Source organism: Gouania willdenowi, chromosome 18 (genome assembly GCF_900634775.1).
Source record: "Gouania willdenowi chromosome 18, fGouWil2.1, whole genome shotgun sequence".
In the NCBI taxonomy this organism is placed as follows: domain Eukaryota; kingdom Metazoa; phylum Chordata; class Actinopteri; order Blenniiformes; family Gobiesocidae; genus Gouania; species Gouania willdenowi.
In genome coordinates this window covers 5,605,064-5,627,223 of record NC_041061.1, presented here as the reverse complement: position 1 = coordinate 5,627,223, position 22,160 = coordinate 5,605,064, and the positions used below count along the sequence as shown (strand labels likewise).

The following is a 22,160-nucleotide window of genomic DNA, read 5'->3' as shown; positions in this document are numbered from 1 at the left end:
TTGAGAAATTGCATTCAAATATTGAGATTTGAATGAAGAAAAGAAGAAAAATTTAAATTATTAAAGTACACTTCAAAAATACATTTGTTAGACATAACTGTTTGTTTTACCATCAAATAATTGAATTAACAAATTTATGAAAATTAAAAAAAAAAATTTTAAATGTAAAAAGATTTTTAGTTTTTTTTAAAAAATTAAAAAAAAATTTTAAAAGATTGTTTAAAAAAAATCAAAAGACTTTCTTAATTAAAAATATTCTTTTTATTAAAAAGATTTTTAAATAAATTATATATAAAGCCTAAAATAAATTTTTTTATATTAAGTATTAGTTTAGGAAAAATTAGCAGAAATGCAATATTTAAAATAAATACATATACAATTTAAATCAATGTCAAAATTAACTAAAATAATTTAAGTTTGATTAGGATTAAAAATATAAATTACTATTCAAATATTCTTTTAAAGCACACGGTGTATTTTAAACGTATTAGAACAAAAAGTTGTAGCGTTAACATTTAAAGACGAATATATTTACTGAAATAGTTCAAAATTGAACAAATATTAAAATGTTCTCAAACTCAAGTGCACTCTGTCCTACTTTTAGCTCATTAAGTCCCAAAAAAATTAAATTGAGTCTGAATTAGGAAGAGAAGGCCTAAACGAGTCTCCTAATTAAAGTGAAGGAGGAAAATAACAATGTCATAACAAGTCAAAGAAACCTTTAGAATTTGAAGGATGTAATAAATGTGGAACATGCAGATGCAGAATAAGCGGATTGTTTAGATGCCTCTGTGTCGGTACCTGTAGCGACAGAGCGCACCAGCAGTGAGTCCAGCTTCACCAGAGGGCTCAGGGACGTCTTACTGTCTCCTCCTCCTCCTCCTCCGAGCCAGCGGGAAGGGAAGCGCAGCAGCAGCCGGTCGTCAGGGCCTCTCTGCAGCAGCAGCAGGCAGTCGGACAGCAGCAGAGCCTGGATCTCTGGGGGGAGGAGCCACAGCAGCTGATAGGGAGCGAGCAAAGGGAGGGAGGGAGGGAGGGGGAGTGGGGGGCACACACACACTCACCTATCTGTTTGTCTTTGCTGATTTTCCAGGTGAGAGAACCCTCGTGGATCATCCTCTTAGTGGTCAGGTCCAAACTCTGGGACACAATACAACAATTATCATCATCATCATCATCATCATCAGGTAATGGAAGCTTAGCAGAGAGAGAAATGATTGTGTGTGCATTTTTCTGTTATCGTTTAAAATATTTTTCTGTTATTTTTGCGTGAGCCAGAGTGAGCAAGAGAGATAGAGGGAAATATCTTAGATACAGTAAAATGACTGAAAAATACACACAAAATAATAGGAAAATACACACAAAAATAACTGAAAAATATACACAAAAATAACAGAAAAATATACAGAATACCAACAAAAACACAATGAGAAAATGATATCAAAAACACAAACAACTTTACAAATCCACACAAAATTTACAGAAAAATCCACAGGAAATAACAGAAAAATACACAAAAAATAACAGGAAAATACAAACAAAATTTACAGAAAATATACACAAAATAACAGATATACAGAACGACAACAAAAACACAATGAGAATGATATCAATAATACACAAACAACAGTAAAAATACATATGACACCAAAAACACGCAAAATGAAAAAAAAAAAAAAGGAAGCGTTTTGATTATTTTGGAAGTAACTATATTTAAATTGGCTGAATGTGTTTAAAGTGATATACTGTATACCTGGAGTTCTTATAGAATAGATAGAAAACTGTGGTTTTGTCATAAATTAAAAGTAAATAGGAAACAAATTTTCTGCAAATTTGCTCTTTTTTCTTTAACCACAGTTTGATCACCTTAAACTGTGGCGCAGCATCCAGTCGGCGCTGGTACTGTCCCAGTCTCTGCCGGTGCTCCGTCGCTCTCACGTCCTCGTTGACGGCCTGCAGTATCCCACGGCAACACGCCTGCGCACGCTGAAGCGCGGCCAGGTCCGAGGAACCAGCTGGAAAACACACCAGAGAACAGAGGCTTTTGTTTTTGTTGTGAATGTTTGAGGAAATTATTCATTTGCTTGTATTTGAAATCCTTATTTATCTGATTGTGATCGCTACGTATTCTCCTCCTGTCCTTCCTCACCCTCAGTGTGTTTGATGATGTTGTCCAGCAGCAGTGGATACTTGGTGAGTCTCTGCATCTCCAGCACCAGCAGGTCTTTGAGCTGCAGCCTCCGACACAGAGGACTGGCCTCGCACTCCTGAAGGGGCGGAGCACAAGGAACGTTGAACACATTGTGGAGGTTCAACAACAGCATATCAATGTGTGTGTGTGTCTGTGTCTGTGTGTGTGTGTGTGCGCGTACCTGGATGATGTTGGCAAAACGAGGGTCCTTCCGTCGTTTGTTCTTGATGAGTTCCCGGGCCTGAGACTGTTGGACGCACAGCTGAGACGCATGTTCCTGAAACTCCTCCCCAGATGCCCCTTCAAACTAAAAGCACAACACATTTAAATTTACCCCATGGATTTATGAAGCGTGTGAGTGAGTCAGTCCGCAAGAGTCGGTTTTATCAGTCTGTTAGCATCCTCATGTCCATTTGTCTGTACGTCACACTGAAAGCATCTGTCCGTCAGTCTGCAAGCATCCACCTGCGTTCGTCCATCAGTCTGTGTCCGTCCGTCCGTCCGTAAGCATCTGTCCGTTTGTCTGCAAGCGTCCGTCCATCAGTCTGCATCCGTCAGTACATCGCCATCCGTAAGCATCTGTCCGTCAGTCTGCAAGCGTCCATCCATAAATCTGTGTCTGTCCATCCGTAAGCATCGGTCCGTTAGTCTGCAAGCTTCCGCCCATTAGTCTACGTTCGTCCGTCCGTAAGCATCTGTCTGTTAGTCTGCAAGCGTACGTCCATCAGTCTGCAAGCGTACGTCCATCAGTATGCAAGCGTACGTCCATCAGTCTGCAAGCATCCGTCCATCAGTCTGCGTCCATCCATTAGTTTGCGTCCATCCATCCAAAAGCATCTGTCCGTTAGTCTGCAAGCGTCCGTCCATCCACAAGCATCCGTCCATCAGTAAGTGTCCGACCATCAGTCTGCATCCATCCGTCTATCTGCAAGCGTTTGTCCGTTTGAAAGCTGCCGTCCGTCAGTCGGCATCCGTTCATTAGTCTGCAAGCATCTGTCCATCTACAAGCGTCCGTCCATCCACAAGCATCCGTCCATCAGTAAGTGTCCGACCATCAGTCTGCATCCATCAGTCTATCTGCAAGCGTTTGTCCGTATGAAAGCTGCCGTCCGTCAGTCGGCATCCGTTCAATAGTCTGCAAGCATCTGTCCATCTACAAGTGTCCATCCATCTACAAGCGTCCGACCATCAGTCTGCGTCCATCCGTCCGTCTGCAAGCTTCCGTCCATCTACAAGCGTCCGACCATCAGTCTGCGTCCAACCATCTGAAAGCTTCTATCTGTCAGTCGGCAAGCATCTGCCCATCTACGTTTGTCTGTCAGCCTGCGTCCGTCCGTCTGAAAGCTTCCGTCCATCTACAAGCATTAGTTTGTCTGGCTATGCCTGTCTGTCAGTCAGTCTGTTCATTTCCAAGCGTCTGTCCCTATTCTTTACAGCACAGATTGTCTCACACACACTACCACCAGTATGATGCAATCCTCTCACCGTTGCCACCATCACGTCTCCGATGTCCTGAACGACGGGCGTTTCTCGTTTCTTCTTCATGGCTTCACAAAGAGCGGCTGCAGACAGATGAGAAATGAGCCCAGTGTAAATATTGAGTGAGTGAAGCTGAGATCAACCTGTGGCCTTTTCTTTACCATTTGCTTCACTTATTATTCTTCACTAAGCAACACAGCCCTGAACACACACACTGTTTATTGTGCAAACACACACACAAAAACGTACACATTCAGCTTTTATTAATTATATACTGTATGATCGAACTTACAAACTGTCCATTTAAAATTGTGTTGTTAATGCATCGTTAGTTGTATTATTTTCTTAAAAATCAATTATAAGTTGCATATTTATTAAAAAACACAGAATCGTGAAAATGACAAACAAAAAAATTTATTTAATTAATAAAGGAAAAATTATTTACGATGCAAAAAACTGGTGATAATTGTTATTTTTGTGTGTGTTTTGCTTATTTTTGATTGAATTAAAACCGACAGTAATAACAGTGACACTGACCATGGAGGTCGTAGATTTGGTGCAGGTTGGGGAAAATACAGGCCAGTTCGTCAGCGTTGAGGACGGACTTCATCTTCTGAAGAAACACCTGGTCCAGAACTCTCAGCGTCCGTAGGTGCGACGCCTCGGTGGTGAACAGCTCTGAGGGAAAGAGGAGGGGACACATCAGCGCCTCGTCTTCCTGGACTCTGAATGACGCGGTGGACGCCAGGGCTCACCGTAAATCACCGCCTGCCTCTCCACCTCCCTCGGGCTGAGCGAGAGCAGCAGCTGAGGGGAAACCGTGTCCTGCCAGTTCTGAGCCTCCGACACCTCGTCCTCCAGGACCGCCGAGTCCGGCAGCAGAGCCAGCGGTGAGTCCACACTCCTATGCACCAACGCAAACAGGGTTTCTATGGTGGATTATCCATTCCAGATCATAATGTTAACTTTTAATTTGCCATGGAGCGCCATAGTCTTCTTTTATTAACCAAAGTATCAAGAATAATAACTTTTCTTTAATGGCAGACAACACGTGACCCTTAGTGTCCCATTCAACTAATTACTTGTTAGCCGTCTGTACACCAGAAAAGATATCTGTATATGGTAAACCATTTTAACGTTTAATAATTTAATTTCTAATCTATAATTAAATTTTGAGATCTGATTCCAAGTCAACATATCCACAATGTAATCTTAAATAGTTGCTAGGGATGTAACGATTAATCGTAAGGCAGTTCAAAATCGATTCATAGGTATCACGGTTCAAATCGAATCGCAGTACTTTTTTTAAACAGCAGAAGACGCTATCTATGTATCCTTCTCTTGTCCAGAAGCGTAGGCGGCGGACGGAATCTGCTACTACTTTCTTTCTGGCCGCCTTCTACTCTTAAACATGTTCATAAATGATTCCTTACCCCTTTAGCACCGAAAGAATATCTTTAATATTACGTGAATGTCTGTAAAAGTCACGTTTTTCTATTAGCTCTGTCTGCTAGCATAGCATCTCTTCTTCACTACTAGAATATCTGCATGCCAATCGACCACTGGGTTACCAGCGCCCTCTGCTGGTCCAAACAAATATCTGCCGTAAATACAGTGCAATGACTGTTTTTTTAAAGTCCAATTGTTAAGGCACAAAAAGTGCAACAAAAGTTGCACTTTTAAAAAGAAAAAGAACTATTATGCAATTTTGCATTGTTTACAATAGAACCAGAATTTAAATGAATAGGCTTCTTCATTTGTATTATTCCTTTATTTATTTCATTCAGGATTTATTTTTAGTTAAATTGCATTGTTTTGATTAGTTTATCATGGGATTCTTTTGACAATTAAATATAAAAGGAAAATAGTACCGTATTTTTTTCCCTAAAAAAAATAAAGGAATATTTTTCAGGCATCATTTGTCTACATTCCCATTTTGTAAAATAAATCGTGAGAGAATCGTATCGTGAACCCAGTATCGTGAATCGAATTGTATCGGGAGTTGAGTGAATCGTTACATCCACATACACTTTCAATTGTTGATCAATAATTAGATTCTAACTAGTTAGACTATTAATTGTAGATATCAACAATTGTAGATATCTGAAACTTCATTACAACTACTCAAAATGTTCTATTGACTTTCATTCAAATCATAGATATCTATAATTATAGTTTTGTCATGTGATTCCAAGGCCACATATCAATAATATAATTCTGAAGAGATGCAATTGTAGTTTTTTATATCTATATCTATAACTATTCAAATCTCACTAGTCACAATGTTAATTGTTGATATCTACAATTGTTTTTAAATTACTAATATCATGAATGGAATTGTAGATATCTAAAACTCAATTCTGATTAGTCAAAATTTAATTATTGTAATTTCTGATATCTCCAATATAATTGTAACTAGTGAAAATGTAATTCTTACAAGTAACTTCATTTTAGACATCTACAATATATACAACCTTTTATAACTAGTCAGAATTGAATTAAAGATATCAAAAAAAAAGACTTTACACTAGTTAAAAAATATATCTGAATAAATGTTAAAACGCCTTGCTATGGCATGTACTGATATCTGATCCCTCCCACGTATCAGATTAACACCAACATTCGTTATCCAGAATGCAATTGTTAATATCTGAGATGGGAAAATACATTTTCACTAGTTATTGCTTTTTTAACATGTGGAAATCAAAGTGTAGATACCTATAATTGTTATTCTTACATTTGGAAAGGGAATTATTGATATGTGTAAATAACCTTTAAATAGCTAAAATGTAATTACTACATGTGAAAATATATTTGTAACAAGTTTTCCAATTATTGAAAATTAACATTTCCTAATTCCCACGACTCGTGAAAACTAAAATTGCAACTAGTAAGGCCTAGTGATTAAATGCTAATACAGCTTTCCATAGTATGTTTTCATGTGAAACAACCAAGTATTTGTCAAATCTACCAAAGAAGATCATAGTCAATACCACATGATGTAATAACGCCTGCATCTTTTATATCTTTATTTTCAAATTAAAACCTAAAAGCATTAAGTTGTGATAGTTTTCTTACAAAATGTGGAAGTGGCTTCTTCAAAATAAAAATGTAATAAGTTTAATTCTGTAAAAACAATTTCTAAGCATTTTATTAAACATTGTGTTCAGACTGTTTGTGTCGTGTTATCACATGATGTGCTTGGAGTCAGTCAGTCACTTTTCTCAGCATTTAACTAAAAAGTAAAGTCGGGACGACAGCGACTCACCTGCGTCTGGAGCGCGGCGTGTACGGAGGCGTTTGGTTTTCTAAAGACCTGAGTGAGAGGAAACCAGTGTTCATCAGTGACAGGAGAAGTGACGCGCTCACGTTAACAATGACTCAGCGTACCGTGCTGAGCTGCTGGACGCAGACGACGAGGCGCTGAGCTGCAGCGGCCTCAACCCCGACGCCTCCCTCTCCTCACCGCAGTCCTCCATGTCCACGTCGCTGCGTGAGCGAGGGACGGACTCGACTACGGAGGCCACGCCTCGCCGCCGACCTTCACCCTGAGCCTTCAGGGACTCACTGCGGGCCAAACGCACCGACACTGTGGGGCTGCAGACACGAAGCTTTGTTAGTGTTTTTTTTTAAAAAGCATCTTGGAAAACAACGTAGAAATTGAAAATGTGACACAGCTGTGAGGTATATTATCTCTGCAAAAAAGACACGTTCACTAACACAAAAACTACAATTTAAGCCCATTTTTCCTTATTTTTACACTTTTTCTGCAACTACACCAAATTTGCCATATTTTAACCAATTTTCAACACTTTTTCTAAACATATTTTTGCTCCTTTTAATGCATTTTTGCAACATTACTCCCATCTCTGCCACTTCTCCATCAAATTCCAATGACTTTTCCACTTTCCAGATATTTTCAGCACTTATATAAACTCTTTACACCACTTTTTCCACCAAATGTTAACCTGTTATTGTCACTTTTAACCTCTTTTCACCATATTTCATGCTTATTTTTGCCAATTTAACCACATTCACTATTTTTCATGTCCATTATTTGCCAGTTTAAACTATTTTTTTCCTACTTTTTAAATGACATTACCACCCGCCCATTTCTGCCATCTTTTATTGACACTTTGAACACTTTTTCTGTCCATTTTTGTCCACTCTAATTTGCAATTTTTAAAGGTGCAGTCCGTAACTCTTATAAAAGTAACTTTTTGTCATATTTGCTGAAGCTGTCACTATGTAAGGACAGCTTTACATCAAACTAGTAGTTTGTGTGAAAAAAACAGACTCATTGAGTCCCCCTTCTGCTCCTACTGCCTTTGGCAGATTGCCAGAATGCACCGCGACCGAGCAAAAAGAACCAATCAGAGCCAGGATTATGTTTGATGGACTGTCTGACAGCTGTTGCTTACAGGCCCCGCCCCTTTCCTGAAGCTAGAGTGCCATTTTTTTTTTTTTTTTTCCGTGTATGGTCTGGAGGAGTAGAAGATGGGATTGGTGACTTTTCTGCTTGAAAGGTAAATACTGCTGCTTGATTTACATTATGTTTGATTTGTAATTGTTACACTAGAACTCTGTGGTGCATGTGTTGTTTGTGTGCGCGCACAGCAGCCTCCGTGTGGGCTGCTGTAAGTGACACTGTGTTACTGCTGTTGCTGAGGTGTCTGCACCTTGAGAGAGAGAAGCGCTGCAGTAATATGCTTTTAACAGAGCATGTTATATTACTGTGATGTTGCTGTCGGACTAACGTTAGCTTGTTAGCTCCTCTGAGGGAGGGACTTTGGAAAGTCTGGAGGCAGGGCAACAGAGCAGCGAGGAGGGAGGGGGAGAGAGGGATCTGAGCATTGCGGACTGCACCTTTAACCAATTTCTGTGGTTTATTAAAATCCCATTTCACCACTCTTTTTACAGTTTTTTGGTCACTCACGTGCGATTCTTACATTTAAAATGCGGCTCTGCTGCATATCAAACCACTCAACCCCAGTAATCAGCCAACCACCGAGGGGAGAACAAATGGTTAAGGCTTCGTTAAGATACCTTAATAACGAGGAGCAACGCTTCGGGTCACTCTGTCACTAGACTGATGAGAGCGACTCATGTCGAGCTAAGAACCTGTAGCGCTGCTTTATTACTGGTTTTTATTCAGAAAAAGCAACATGTTGACATTCTCTGGGCTCAGCCTGGTCTGTTAACCATAAGCCCCGCCCCTCTCTACTTCAGCTATCAGCCGGGATGAATGAAGCCAGGTGGAAATAAAACAGTCTATCTCTCTCCCTCCTCCTTTTTCCTCTGATTATCTCAGAGGGTGGATATCGTACCAGATCCGAGCCCAACAGAACCAGACGGGTTCGGACAGGGTTCAGACACACATGTAGACACACTTGTTTCCCTGTGAGTGTCGGCGCACACACTCTGCTTGATACTGTTAACTTAACGTGGAAGTAAACGGTATTTGAGAAAACTGGAGAGTTTTAGGGCTTTTTTAGGTGGTGAGGGCACTCGTGTTGCACGTGTCGACACGCCCCCATGAGTTGATCGACAAAAGTATCTAATTAGTTACTATTAATTCATTAATCGAGCGGACACTCTAAATGTGGACAGGCTGCTGTTTGTTGCTCAAAACCTGTAGGTTTAAGCCTAATGTTCTTAACTTATCTCTTTATGCTGTAATTGTTTCCAAAAAACTTTTCTTTTGCACTCTGAACGCTTCATACAGTGTTTGTTAAAAGATAGTTAAATAAAAATACTGATGTTTTTCCTAACAATAATGATAATGAATAATCGTGATTAAAGTTTGTATCCAAATAATCGCGATTATCATTTTGGCCATAATCGTGCAGCCCTACTTTTAACACATTTTATTTCTGATTAAAACAATGATTTAAATCTTTAGGCCTGACTATATACTATGGCACAAATAATAATACACTTCCTGGATAAGAGTGGATATTATTCCCAACATATGAATGTTAGCAGCTACCTGTCCATGCTGTCGTCTCCCAGGCTACTGGACGAGAGCCTCTGAGGCTCACCTCCGTCTCCTCCTTCCTCTACGGGCACGTCTGTGTGATTCTCAAACTGCTGAATGATGTTCCTCACGCTGCCTGGAAGAACTGCACACACACACACACACACACACACTTTATGAGTTAAAGTGTTTGGAAGAAGGTTATAAGAAGAAAACACATTCGTTTCAATAAGTAATTTCAATGAAAGAATAATAATTTGTATTTTGATAACATAATCTGATTTTTTTCCTACAAAATATAATCTATGTATTTAAATTGAAAGGAGTGCATCATTACATCTGTATCTTTGATTTGAGTTTTTTATTTTCATTTTTTTAAAATTGGGATTTGAATCGAAACGTTGGTATATCCTTCCGTTCTTAGATAATGCTAATGCTAGGTTATTGCTATTGTTAGGCTCATGTTATGATGTATATATTTTTGGATGTGTGTGTGTAGGAATATTGGATATGCATGTGATTGCACGAAATGTATTAAATGTCACATGCCTGAAAATGTAAAATAAAAATAATAATAAATAATAATTGCTACGCTAATGCTAATGGTAGGTTATTGCTATTGCTAAGCTAAGCTAATGTTTATGGGTTATTTTGAATTTGAAGTTTGTGTGAAAGCTAGACTAATGCTAGGTTATGGCTAATGCTAGGTTATGGCTAATGCTAGGTTAATGCTATTTCTACGCTAATGCTGGGTTAATGCTAAGCTAATGCCTCTAGATTATGGGTTATTTTGAATTGGAAGTTTGTGTGATAGCTAGACTAATGCTAGGTTATGGCTAATGCTAGGTTATGGCTAATGCTAGGTTAATGCTATTTCTACGCTAATGCTGGGTTAATGCTAAGCTAATGCCTCTAGATTATGGGTTATTTTGAATTATTAATAATTACATTTCTGGGGGGTTTGTTTTAGGATTTCCTTTGGAAAAAAATTTTTTGTGACCAAAGTGTTGTTTTCGTCTAATTACTAAGAAGGAAAAGAAAGTATTCTGTTCAATAGGAAACTGACTGTTTTGCCCACTTGATGACGACATTTAGAAAGTTTGGTGCACTTGGCAAAGAGTAGTGTGAAAGAGGAGCAGACCAAATAAAAATTCAATAATGTTGCAAATTAACAGCCTGAACTGAGACCACAGGACTATAGATGTGAAAGAACCCTTTAAACAAAGAAGAATGTGTGTGTGAGACATAGAGACTGACTGGACTGGGCCGTGTTCCTGGGCTTCCCGATGTACTTCAGGATGGGGTTCCTCTTCTTGTCCTCTCCATCCTTCTCTTTCCTAACACCGCCCAGCTGCACACACACACATACACACAAACACACATGCACACACACACACATCGCTCAATCAGCATCAACATCATCTTGGGTGTTTTATGTGCTCAATAAAAACAAGGGGGAAAAAAAACACCTTAAAAGTACTTTTCCGAACAATTTTATTCCTTTATCAGTCGTTCTCAACCTTTTTCTTGTCTTGACCCCATTTTGAAATCACAAATTTGACACTTTTATTTGAACTAGATTTATATTTGAGAAAGGGAAAGTATAGAATACAGTTTGAGATTGTGTGGGGTGTTTTCATTTGAAAAAAAATATTAATTTTTAAGGTCCATCTTTTGAGCTTTCTGCCTCTTCCTGCACTGTATATCTATTTCTGTGATAATGCAAATTTAAAAAAAATAAATTTAAATTGTGCAAAATAGATAAATACAAATTTAAAAAATGTTAAACTTTAAAATATTTTGATTTAAAAAAAATAAATTAGAATAGGGACAGATTAAAAAAACTCAAATAAAATAATGTCTCGTGAATTGTCTAGTAATAATAAAAAATTTTTTTAAATGATTTAAATTATATTTTAAAATGTAAATGTTTTACATTAGAAAAAATTTTAAATAAATAAAAATATTAAAATAAAAATATTTTAAATTTTTTTTATCTAAAATGTTTTATATATATATATATATAAAATAACTTCAATAAAAAAAAAAACTCATTAAAAAATGTAATTCCAATCATTTTTTTGAAATTAAAACATTTCAGGTGACCCCACATGGGGTCACGACCCAAAGGTTGAAAAACCCTGCTTTAAATGCAATCAACGTGTAGGAGGCGTTTTTTTTTATTTTATTCTACCAATAAACAAAGGTTACGTTCACGAGCCAGATCGTAACACCTTCAGTTAAAACAAAGCACATGCTGTATGCTGAGTCATCGTCGTTACCTTCTTTGTCTTGAGGAACGCGAGCCACTTCTCCTTCTCCGTGCTCAGACCAGGGAACACCTTGGAGTCTCTGAGCTTGATCCCAGAATGCCGCAGGTAGAGAAGCACGGCCGAGGCCAGAGGAGAGCTGAGGAAGAGGAGGAGGAGGAAGAGTTAGAGGCTGAGAAGGAAAGATGGAGAACAGGTAGAAACGACGCGTGTTTCCTCACCTTCTGTCCTCTTCATGTTTGGATCTACAGGAATCAAAGAAAAGATACAAACGTGTCACATTTCCAGTTTAACTCCATAAAGTCACTGACAAACGGAACGTGTCGTCCTCGTCATGTCACAAGAAGAGGCCTGTGTGTGTGTGTGTGTGTGTGTGTGTGTGTGTGCGTGTGTGTGTGTGTGTGTGAGAGTCATGTGGTGTCTGGGCTTTGCAGCTCAGCTGTTAACCTTCGCTTCACAATTTATTGCCTTTTATTGCATTTATTCTGTCTCTTCGTAATTAAAGACTTTTATTGCAGCGGGAACAACCGATGCTGTTGCTAAGCAACGCAGGCAGAGCGAGGGTTAATTTTCACTTTAAAGATGCGTAATGAGGTAAACTTACAGTAGTTAAGATGCATTCATCATAAATCCACTCAATGTATAAGAAAATATTTAGTCATTCATTCATAAATGATCGTGTGTTTTAAAGCAGTGGTTCTCAACCTTTTCAGGGCCATCTATAAATGGGAATAAAGGGGAGAGATTTTTGGGGTCCATCCATAAAGTCAGTAAAATGATGGTCTATTGTTCTATGAATCTGTGATAACCACATTTATTTATTTATCTCAATAATATCCACTGTTAAACAGGAAGTGTATTATTATTATTATTTGTGCTGTAGTATATAGTCATCTTAAAGATGTAAATCTTTGTTTTATTCAGAAATTGGGTTAAAAGTGACCAAAAATGGTGGAAAAGAAGGTGAAATGGGAAACTGGACAAAAATTGACAGAAAATAATGGTAATGATAATGGTAAATAATGGGACTGGCAAAACGTGAATATGGTTAAATTGGCAAAAATGAGCATGAAATATGATGAAAATAGATTATAAGTGACAACAATGGGTCAACATATGTGACATTAGGTGGAAAAGTGGTGGAAAGAGTGTCCGAAATGGCAGAAATGTAGCAAAAATGCATTAAAAGGAGCATAAATATGGCAAGAAAAAGTGATGTAAATAGGTTAAAATATGGCAAGTTTGGTGTAGTTGCAGAAAAAGAATAAAAATAAACAAAAACAGGCTTAAATTCTTCAAAAAATATTCTTAGTTTATTGAAGGCATGTGGCGACCCCCTCCCAGTGTACTGAGAACCCCTGTTCTAAAGGACACATGCATTTAAAAACAAATAGATGTTTTTGGACCATTTGTTTGATTAAAATAATTCTTTTTAATTTTATTTATTATTATTTAAATTGATTATTGATTGTAGTTTTTAAAAAGAAACTTATTAAATGTATTTTTCTGATCCTTTTTAATTTCATTATTTCACTTTTGTGTTTGCTTCTCTTTGGGTTTTTGGCTTGAAGGCGTATTCTTTTCAAAATAAGACAATTCAATATCTTCATTGTTCTCTTCATTTGTGAAAACTATTTTCTCTCAATATCGTCCACATTCGTCAGACTTTAATGAAAAAAAGTACATGTAAAAAATTAAAATACATAATGTTCTGAGTTAAGAGTTCTTTTCTGAGGGGGGGGGGGGGGGGGGGGGGGGGGGACTCACAGTATCTCCCAGAGGGCTGTGACCTGTCTGTCCACCACTTGTCTCTCCTTCACTGGGTCTCCATCCAGATGTTGCAGGTCTCCTTCTCCAAACAGAGAACCCAGGCCCATCATCTGCTTGTTCCTACACACACGCACACGCACACACACAGATATTAAAAATCTATATTTCTCCCCAGAATTCTTTTCTTTTTTTTTTAAAATCATGTTGAGCATCTTCAAAAATTGTCAGAGCGACTGACTTGTGATGTGCATTGCTTTTCAGAACCAAATTTTGTCTTTGGTTGAGGAAAATAAGGGAAATAAAATCTAAATAATAATAATCATTATTAAGTCACAATTCATACTAGTTCACATTAGATAGTATGAAAAGATTTAGTATGCAAAAAATACTCCAGTCTAGTTCTGTAGGTCTACACAATCATGGAGAAAACTGCTGACCTGACAGTTGTCCAAAAGACGACCATTGACACCTTGCACAAGGAGGACAAGACACAAAAGGTCATGGCTAAAGAGGCTGGCTGTTCACAGAGCTCTGTGTCCAAGCACATTAATATAGAGGTGAAGGGAAGGAAAAGATGTGGTAGAAAAAAGTGTACAAGCAATAGTGATAACCACGTCCTGGAGAGGATTGTGAAACAAAACCCATTCAAAAATGAGGGGGAGATTCACAAAGAGTGGACTGTAGCTGGAGTCAGTGCTTCAAGAACCACCACACACAGACGTATGCAAGACATGGGTTTCAGCTGTTGCATTACTTGTGTTAAGCCACTCCTGAACAAGAGACAGCGTCAGAAGCGTCTCTCCTGGGCTAAAGACAAAAAGGACTGGCCTGCTGCTGAGTGGTCCATGTTCTCTGATGAAAGTACATTTTACATGTCCTTTGGAGATCATTTGGAGATCAAGGTTCCAGAATCTGGAGGAAGAGAGGAGAGGCACAGAATCCATGTTGCTTGAGGTGGAGTGTAAAGTTTCCACAGTCAGTGATGGTTTGGGGTGCCATGTCATGTGCTGGTGTTGGTCCACTGTGTTTCCTTAGGTCCAAGGTCAACGCAGCCGTCTACCAGGAAGTTTTAGAGCACTTCATGCTTCCTGCTGCTGACCAACTTTATGGAGATGCAGATTTCATTTTCCAACAGGACTTAGCACCTGCACACAGTGCCAAAGCTTCCAGTACCTGGTTTAAGGACCATTGTATCCCTGTTCTTGATTGACCTTAACCCCATAGAAAATCTGACTGACTGATCCACTCCATGCCACGCCGCATTGTTGCAGTAATTCAGGCAAAATGAGCCTCAACTCAGTATTGAGTGCTGTACATGCTCATAATTATCATGTTCATACCTTTCTGTTGGTCAACATTTCTAGAAATCTTTTTTTTTTGTATCGGTCTTAAGTAATATTCAAATTTTCTGAGATACTGAATTTGGGATTTTCATTAGTTGTCAGTTATAATCATCAAAATTTAAAGAAATAAACATTTAAAATATATCAGTTTGTGTGTAATGAATCAATATAATACACAAGTTTCACAGTTTTCAACTTTTTCATGATATTCTAATTATATGACCAGCACCTGTATATAGTATATGTAGTATACAGTATATACTCATTGAGTTTGTATAGTATGTATAGTATCGTGATGAGATTCCAGCTCTACTGTACAATTGAAGTGTGCCAATACATCGATTATTAGACTAATCATGATGTGACACGTGACCATTCAATAACGATTCATAAATGTTCAAAAATTATTCATTTTCCCAATAACTAAGTGACAGGAATACGATCGCTGCTCGCGGAACAAAAGGAAGGTAAAGTCGCGGATGTCGCCCGGACACCTGAAGAAACGGAGCAGGTGAAGGAGGCGATAGCGGCAGCTGACGCCTCCTTGTCCAGTGTTCTGATTGTGGCACATTTGTAGCAGAGTCATGCAGAGTCAACATGAGCAAAACATAGAGAGGAAGAGAGAGAGAGTGAGTGAGTGAGTGAGTGAGTGAGTGAGTGAGTGAGTGAGTGAGTGAGTGAGTGAGTGAGTGAGTGAGTGAGTGAGTGCTGCGTTTTCTACCTGTAGTCCTGAATCTGGTCCTGGATGTCCGGCAGCACCTGCTGCTGCAGCTCAGACAGCGGCCCTCGGATGTCCTCCTGGGCGTGAAGTCGGCTCTCTGAAGGGACGCCACACGTTAAGACTCTTCATAAGTTAAGCTGTGATATGGATCATTTTACATACTAGTACAGTGCCCGTTGGAAGTATGTATTCATACAGTGGGAGGAGCTTAAGTAGAGTTGTCAATTATGGTCAAATGAGTATGTGTTTGAAGGTTGGATGTACAAAGAGGTGTACATACTCTACTGTTATAAAGGGATATATGTGCAGGTGCAAAGATAAATAGCGTGTGCAATTTCCCTGGTTTAATTCTATGGGACATTAACATGATAAATTAATAAATAAAGTTCGCACCAATGCGGCGGTTTAGGTAGAATCTGATAAAAGACATAAATTTGTACGAATGAAACTATATTTAGCATTTAACATTCCTTAATGCAGGGGTGCTTTGTGTGTGTGTGTGTGTGTGTGTGTTACAGTTAGTGCTGTTTATTGTAGGTTTTGGTGTTAAGGTGCTGTTAAAACCTCTCCTCTTATTGTGTGTGTGTGTGTGTGTGTACACACTAGGCGTGTGTGCAAGCTTGTAAAACATTTTCAGGTTGAACAGACCCTGCGTCGGGGAGAAATTTGCTCCACGCACAGACAGACGGTCCTTGCTCTAATAGAAAGATATAACAAATCCACGAAAAAGTGCTACAAAACCTTCATTTACTTACAGTAAATGAGAAAGTAAATGTGTTTTAACCTTTAAACAAACACTTATTTTACTAGTCTTTAGTAAAAAAAAAAAAAAGTCAATAAATTAGGGGTGTGCATTAACAATTCACAATTTGCATGTTCTTACATTTCAAAAATAATAATAATTTGAGTCTTGTTACATGTCGGGCTCTAACGCTCCCACACTAAAAATATCAATGCCAATATTTTCATGGATAAAGACACCGAACAAGGTAACCCAGCGATGAGAAACATCATATGATAAATAATTGTTTTTAGTATATTTTACTGCTGATTTAAACAGTGTTCTTCAAACGAGCAGACATTACAGCCTCATAAAGCAGTCGTTCACCTTGTGTGTTCTTACCGATATCTGTGATGTACTCCTCTCGTACTTTGATTTTCAGAGGCTGCAAAGGAAAGAGCAGCACGCTTTCATGTAAACTGGTGAGGACATCGGTGGAGATGAAGAGCAGAAAAGAAAAGCATGCACTCACTGCGTCTGGATCCAGGAAGTGGGAGCAAACCTGAGGGGCGAGGGCTCGGGCGTCTTTGGGGCTGGAGCCGAGGTAGGCCTCCACCGACAGGTAGAAGAGCTGCAGTAAACGTGAGAAAACAGTTAGCGGCAGTTAGCGTTAGTTAAAACTAAAATATGTCATCTAATTTTTAAAGGCAACTAATCTAACCTTTAGTGAACTGAATTAAAAACTAACCCATCTACCTACAGATAAGAGCGGCTGACGCTTAATCAGAGCAAACTGAAACTAGCCTAAGCTAACGGTAGCTAAACTTGAACAAATTCATGATTAAGTAAACTAAACTAACCTCAGCGTTGTTAAGCTAAAACACACTCAAATAAAAACTAGCCTAAGCTAACGTTAGATAAACATGAACAAATTCAAGAATAATTAAACTAAACTAGCCTCAGCAATGTTAAGCTAAAACACGCTCAAATAAAAACTAGCCTAAGCTAACGTTACATAAACATGAACAAATCCATGATTAATTAAACTAAACTAGCCTCAGCAGTGTTAAGCTAAAACACACTCAAATAAAAACTAGCCTAAGCTAACGTTACATAAACATGAACAAATTCATGATTAATTAAACTAAACTAGCCTCAGCAGTGTTAAGCTAAAACACACTAAAATAAAAACTAGCCTAAGCTAACGTTAGATAAACATGAACAAATTCAAGAATAATTAAACTAAACTAGCCTCAGCAATGTTAAGCTAAAACACGCTCAAATAAAAACTAGCCTAAGCTAACGTTAGATAAACATGAACAAATCCATGATTAATTAAACTAAACTAGCCTCAGCAGTGTTAAGCTAAAACACACTCAAATAAAAACTAGCCTAAGCTAACGTTACATAAACATGAACAAATTCATGATTAATTAAACTAAACTAGCCTCAGCAGTGTTAAGCTAAAACACACTAAAATAAAAACTAGCCTAAGCTAACGTTAGATAAACATGAACAAATTCAAGAATAATGAAACTAAACTAGCCTCAGCAGTGTCAAGCTAAAACAAACTAAAATTAAAACTAGCCTAAGATAACATTGGATAAACACGTAGAAATGTATGATTAATTAAACTAAACTAGCCTCAGCGTTGTTTAGCTAAAAACACTGAAACTAAAACTAGCCAAAGATAATGTTAGCTAAACTAATTTAAGATTTATTAAATGGAACTAGCCTCAGCTTGGTTACGCTACAATTGTTTTTCATGAAATTTACTTTGATCTCCTGACATGTGCCGACTGTCAGCTGTCAGTTTTCCTCAGATGCGTCTGCTCATCACTTTGATGTTTCTTTGACTTCCACCTAATAATTCCAGCAAGTTCTTTTTGAATAATGTGTTTGGGTTTCATTTATTCAGACAACTGTTTTTCGGGACATTGACTTTGATCTCGTGACATGTTTCGACTGTCAACTTCCAGTCTTTTTCAGAGGTGTCTGCTGATCGCTTTGATGTTTCTTTGACTTCTGCGTAATAATTCCAGCAAGTACTTTTTGAATAATATGTTGTGGTTTCATTTTATTCAGACAATTGTTTTTCAGGAAATTTACTTTGATCTCCTGACATGTTTCAACTGTCAACTGCCAGTCATCTTCAAAGGCATCTGCTGAATGCATTGATGTTTCCTTGACTTTTGGGATAATAATAAGATAATAGGATAATCACAATCAAGCTAAACATAAACAATCAAAAAAACACTGGTGTGAACAGCCTTGGGATGGAAGGCGACTCCCTCTACCAGAACCAGTATTAACACTGACCAGAGGATTGGGGTCCAGGAGCTGAGTGAAGACGTATCTCATGAACACGGTCATGTGGGCGGGCCGCGTCTTCAACAAGTCGATGTCCTGAAAGGGTCCTTCCATCTGTGGGGTGGGACATGATGGTTTTAATGAGGGGAACCAATGGGACGCTGCAGAGGCAGAGAGACTAAAGCTCACCTCATTAAAAGCATAACCATCCTCGTCTTCATCTTCCTCCTCGGGGCCGATGATCTGAGCTCTGGTCCCCTGGGAAAATGAATTAGAGAAGAAGAAGAAGACTAACATTTTATTTTCACGTTGTGCAGCAGTTTTTATCTGTAATAGTTTATTTACAGTTAAAAACAAAACAATTTATATTTTTTAAAAATCGGTTTCAAAAAAGAAAAAAAGAAGCACTCATGTAAATTAAAAAAAATTAAATACATAGAAATATACATGGAAAAATAGCTGAGATAAAATAATTTAAAATTTCAAAAGAGTAGAAAATAGAAAAACAATAGCTAAGACATGATCATTATTAGGAGAATAAACAAATTATTTTTGTATTTTTTTTAAAGCAAAAGAATAACCCAGTTATATGATAATAATTAAAATAAATAAAATCAAAAAAGCTAAAGAATAGCAGAGAAAAAAAAATTATTAGAAAAACAAAAGCTAAGATAGAATAATTAAAAGCTCTATAAATTACGTTAAATCTTAAAAAATGCAAATCATAGCTAAAATAAGTTAGTTGTTTTAATTAAAAAAAACTTAGTAATCATTATAAATAATTAAATAAATACATTAAAAAAAGGTAAAGAATAGCGGAGAAAAAACAGATTAGTAAAACAAAAGCTAAGATACAATAATTAGAAGCTCAATAAATTCATTAAATTAAAAAATGTAAAATAATAGATAAAATAAGTTAATTGTAATATAAGTTGTTTTTTTTGTTTTTTTTAAAGTTGCATTTGTCGTGAACTGCATTATCATAAATATGTGTCTGTGTGACATTTCAATATATAAAAAAACAATAATCCTGATTCTGAAGATGCTGCAGGAGCTGGAAATAGATGCAAAATGTAGCCATAAAAATGTCTTAATATAATCTTCGATTTAGTCACTTTTGTTTCACCAGATATAAATTAGCTCTGAAAAGATAAAAAGAAAAAAGTGAGGGAAAAACATGAGGTTTATCAGAGTTTTTCTACAAATCTATTCCAGGAAAAGACGGAGGTTCTCTTTACACACACAGAGACGAAGGCGTGTGTGTGTCGGCTCACCGAGTCAGACAGTGTGTGTGTGTCGGAGTTCTGCCGTCGGTGGAAGGGGTTCCGGAAGGAAAATGAGGGGGATGAGTGGAGACTCTCAAATGCCTGGGGAGGAGGAGGAGGAGGAGGAGTAGGACCAAGGGGACGAGGTGAGCGGCTCTGTCACATGCATAAACACACAGGTGCACACACACGTGCACACTCTTGTCAATGAATCTTACCTCTCCGTCTCCTTCACTGGAGTCCATCGACAGCCGTCCTTTGAGAAGAGAGATAGAGTTCAAACCATTTCTGACAAACAGCCGCTTCATCCGTCAGTGGTTAGAATGTAAAACAAACCTTCTCCGGCCATGACGTAGCTGGAGATGGACTCGGCCCTCGTCCCATCCTGAGAGAGCAGAAAGACAGCATTAAAGACATACAAACCAATTTGTTTCCTTTTTACAAAAAAAAGGTACATATATTTCATATATAGAAATGATGCAAAGTAGAAGTCAACCTAAGATGACAAATGAAAGCATGATGAAAGAAAAGAAGAAAAAAAATCTAATAAATAAATAAATATAGAGGTATTCATTGCAGCCCGAGCCGTGATCACTTAACCTCTTTAGCCCTAATGGACCCGCCGGCGGGGGCAACTCCAGCTTCACGGGCCTTAATGTTGTAAAGAATGAATGAAATCACATGTTCCAGACCTCTCCGTATTCCTAAGAAACTCAGCTAAAACTGTAACCAACACAAAGTCCAAACAAAAGTCAACAACACATACACCAGGCCATGATGTTCAAAGAGGGAAAAGTTTACGACTTTCGCAAACTCTGCATTTTTCCACAGCTGTGAGTCATAAAATCAACACAGAGCTCAATAACAATAGCCTAGTTGGAACTACAGGCCGAGCTGAATCCACTGATATACACGTCGGGTATGTTACGTACCAAAACACCAAAGTGGCTGCAGTTGATGTCCATACATTAGTTAAATTATTTCTGCATTTTTAGCCTTCCCTATTGAGAATTGGCTTTATATTTCATGTAAATCTGTAGTTTTTTTTTTTTTTTGGGCAGACTACAGATTTCTGTATTTAAAACAGGATTTATTGTCACCCAGTATCATATATTTCCAAAATGTCACATCATCTGTAACCACTAAGGGTCCTACTTCAATCTGAACAAAAATTAGCCATGTAGGTCATGTAGAAACTTAAAAAAACGTTATTTGGTAATGGGTCAGGGATTTTCGGAGAAAAGCGGCTCGGGCTTAAGAGGTTAAGAGCATTTTGTAGGTTTCATAGTTTTGTTCACCTGGTCCTGTTGGATCTTGACACGGACTTGGTGCGCTCTCCTCTTGGCTCTCTCAATGCATTCCTCCAGAGACGGGGAGGGATTCTTCAGCTGCTCGTCCAGCAAGCCCTGAACCAATGGGATGGGATTTAAAGGAGATGTCGTCACGGAAACAAAAGAGCATGAAGAAAATCCGACATTTTGTTTTAAACCCCTCATTATTTGTTCATCATATATTCTGCCGTGATTACAAATTTCTTTAACTTTTAACCCACCTATTATCCTTGGGGTCAAATTGACCCCATTTAATGTTGATTTATATTTTTTAATTCATATTTCATGACCTGTTGGAATTTGATGAGTACAATTTATCAAGCATAAAATTATAATTATGATGTTTTTTTTCAATGTGCTGAACACATATTGCATACATTGGTGTTCCTCTGGGGTCAATTTGACCTCGAGCTGTTTTAGCTTTGTAAAACTTGTCTTTCTGTATGTGACCTTACATTCCCACAATATTTTTTCTGGAGGGAAATATCTTTGGGGTCAGATTGACCCCAAGGGTAAAATGTGTTTGTAATATTTGCGGATAATAGGGTGGTTAAAGCAGTGTGTAAACATTTAAACATTTAGTTGAACAGAAACTTGGATGATTCCATTACATCACACATTGATGCACATTGAGGCTTTATAACATGTTCACACCTGCAGTTCAGCCTCTTCCTGCTCCAACATCTTCCTGAGTATCTGCGTGGCATGTTTTTGTACCTCCGGGTCCTGACACACACGCACACGCACACGCACACACACACACGCACACGCACACGCACACA

General features: G+C 38.0%; 1 protein-coding gene across 4 annotated transcripts in view; it reads right to left on the bottom strand.

Moving 5' to 3' along the window:
* Positions 1-22,160, bottom strand: part of LOC114480036 (rho guanine nucleotide exchange factor 11-like) — a 38,844-nt gene that overhangs the window by 9,548 nt on the left and 7,136 nt on the right. For 3 of the 4 annotated variants that reach the window (XM_028473817.1, XM_028473820.1, XM_028473821.1), the window contains exons 7-31: positions 22,033-22,104; positions 21,346-21,453; positions 20,384-20,432; positions 20,266-20,303; positions 20,057-20,149; positions 18,972-19,040; positions 18,792-18,896; positions 17,005-17,103; positions 16,875-16,917; positions 15,752-15,848; positions 13,685-13,807; positions 12,139-12,162; positions 11,930-12,056; positions 10,905-10,998; positions 9,660-9,792; positions 7,061-7,267; positions 6,939-6,986; positions 4,426-4,574; positions 4,208-4,348; positions 3,677-3,753; positions 2,373-2,498; positions 2,150-2,267; positions 1,867-2,015; positions 1,065-1,140; positions 802-978 (exon numbers count right to left, since the gene is read on the bottom strand). In XM_028473817.1, coding sequence (XP_028329618.1) covers positions 802-978; positions 1,065-1,140; positions 1,867-2,015; positions 2,150-2,267; positions 2,373-2,498; positions 3,677-3,753; positions 4,208-4,348; positions 4,426-4,574; positions 6,939-6,986; positions 7,061-7,267; positions 9,660-9,792; positions 10,905-10,998; positions 11,930-12,056; positions 12,139-12,162; positions 13,685-13,807; positions 15,752-15,848; positions 16,875-16,917; positions 17,005-17,103; positions 18,792-18,896; positions 18,972-19,040; positions 20,057-20,149; positions 20,266-20,303; positions 20,384-20,432; positions 21,346-21,453; positions 22,033-22,104 — 2,542 coding nt within the window. The remainder of the gene's footprint in view (positions 1-801; positions 979-1,064; positions 1,141-1,866; positions 2,016-2,149; positions 2,268-2,372; positions 2,499-3,676; positions 3,754-4,207; positions 4,349-4,425; positions 4,575-6,938; positions 6,987-7,060; positions 7,268-9,659; positions 9,793-10,904; positions 10,999-11,929; positions 12,057-12,138; positions 12,163-13,684; positions 13,808-15,751; positions 15,849-16,874; positions 16,918-17,004; positions 17,104-18,791; positions 18,897-18,971; positions 19,041-20,056; positions 20,150-20,265; positions 20,304-20,383; positions 20,433-21,345; positions 21,454-22,032; positions 22,105-22,160) is intronic. The other variant, XM_028473818.1, reaches the window with a different exon arrangement.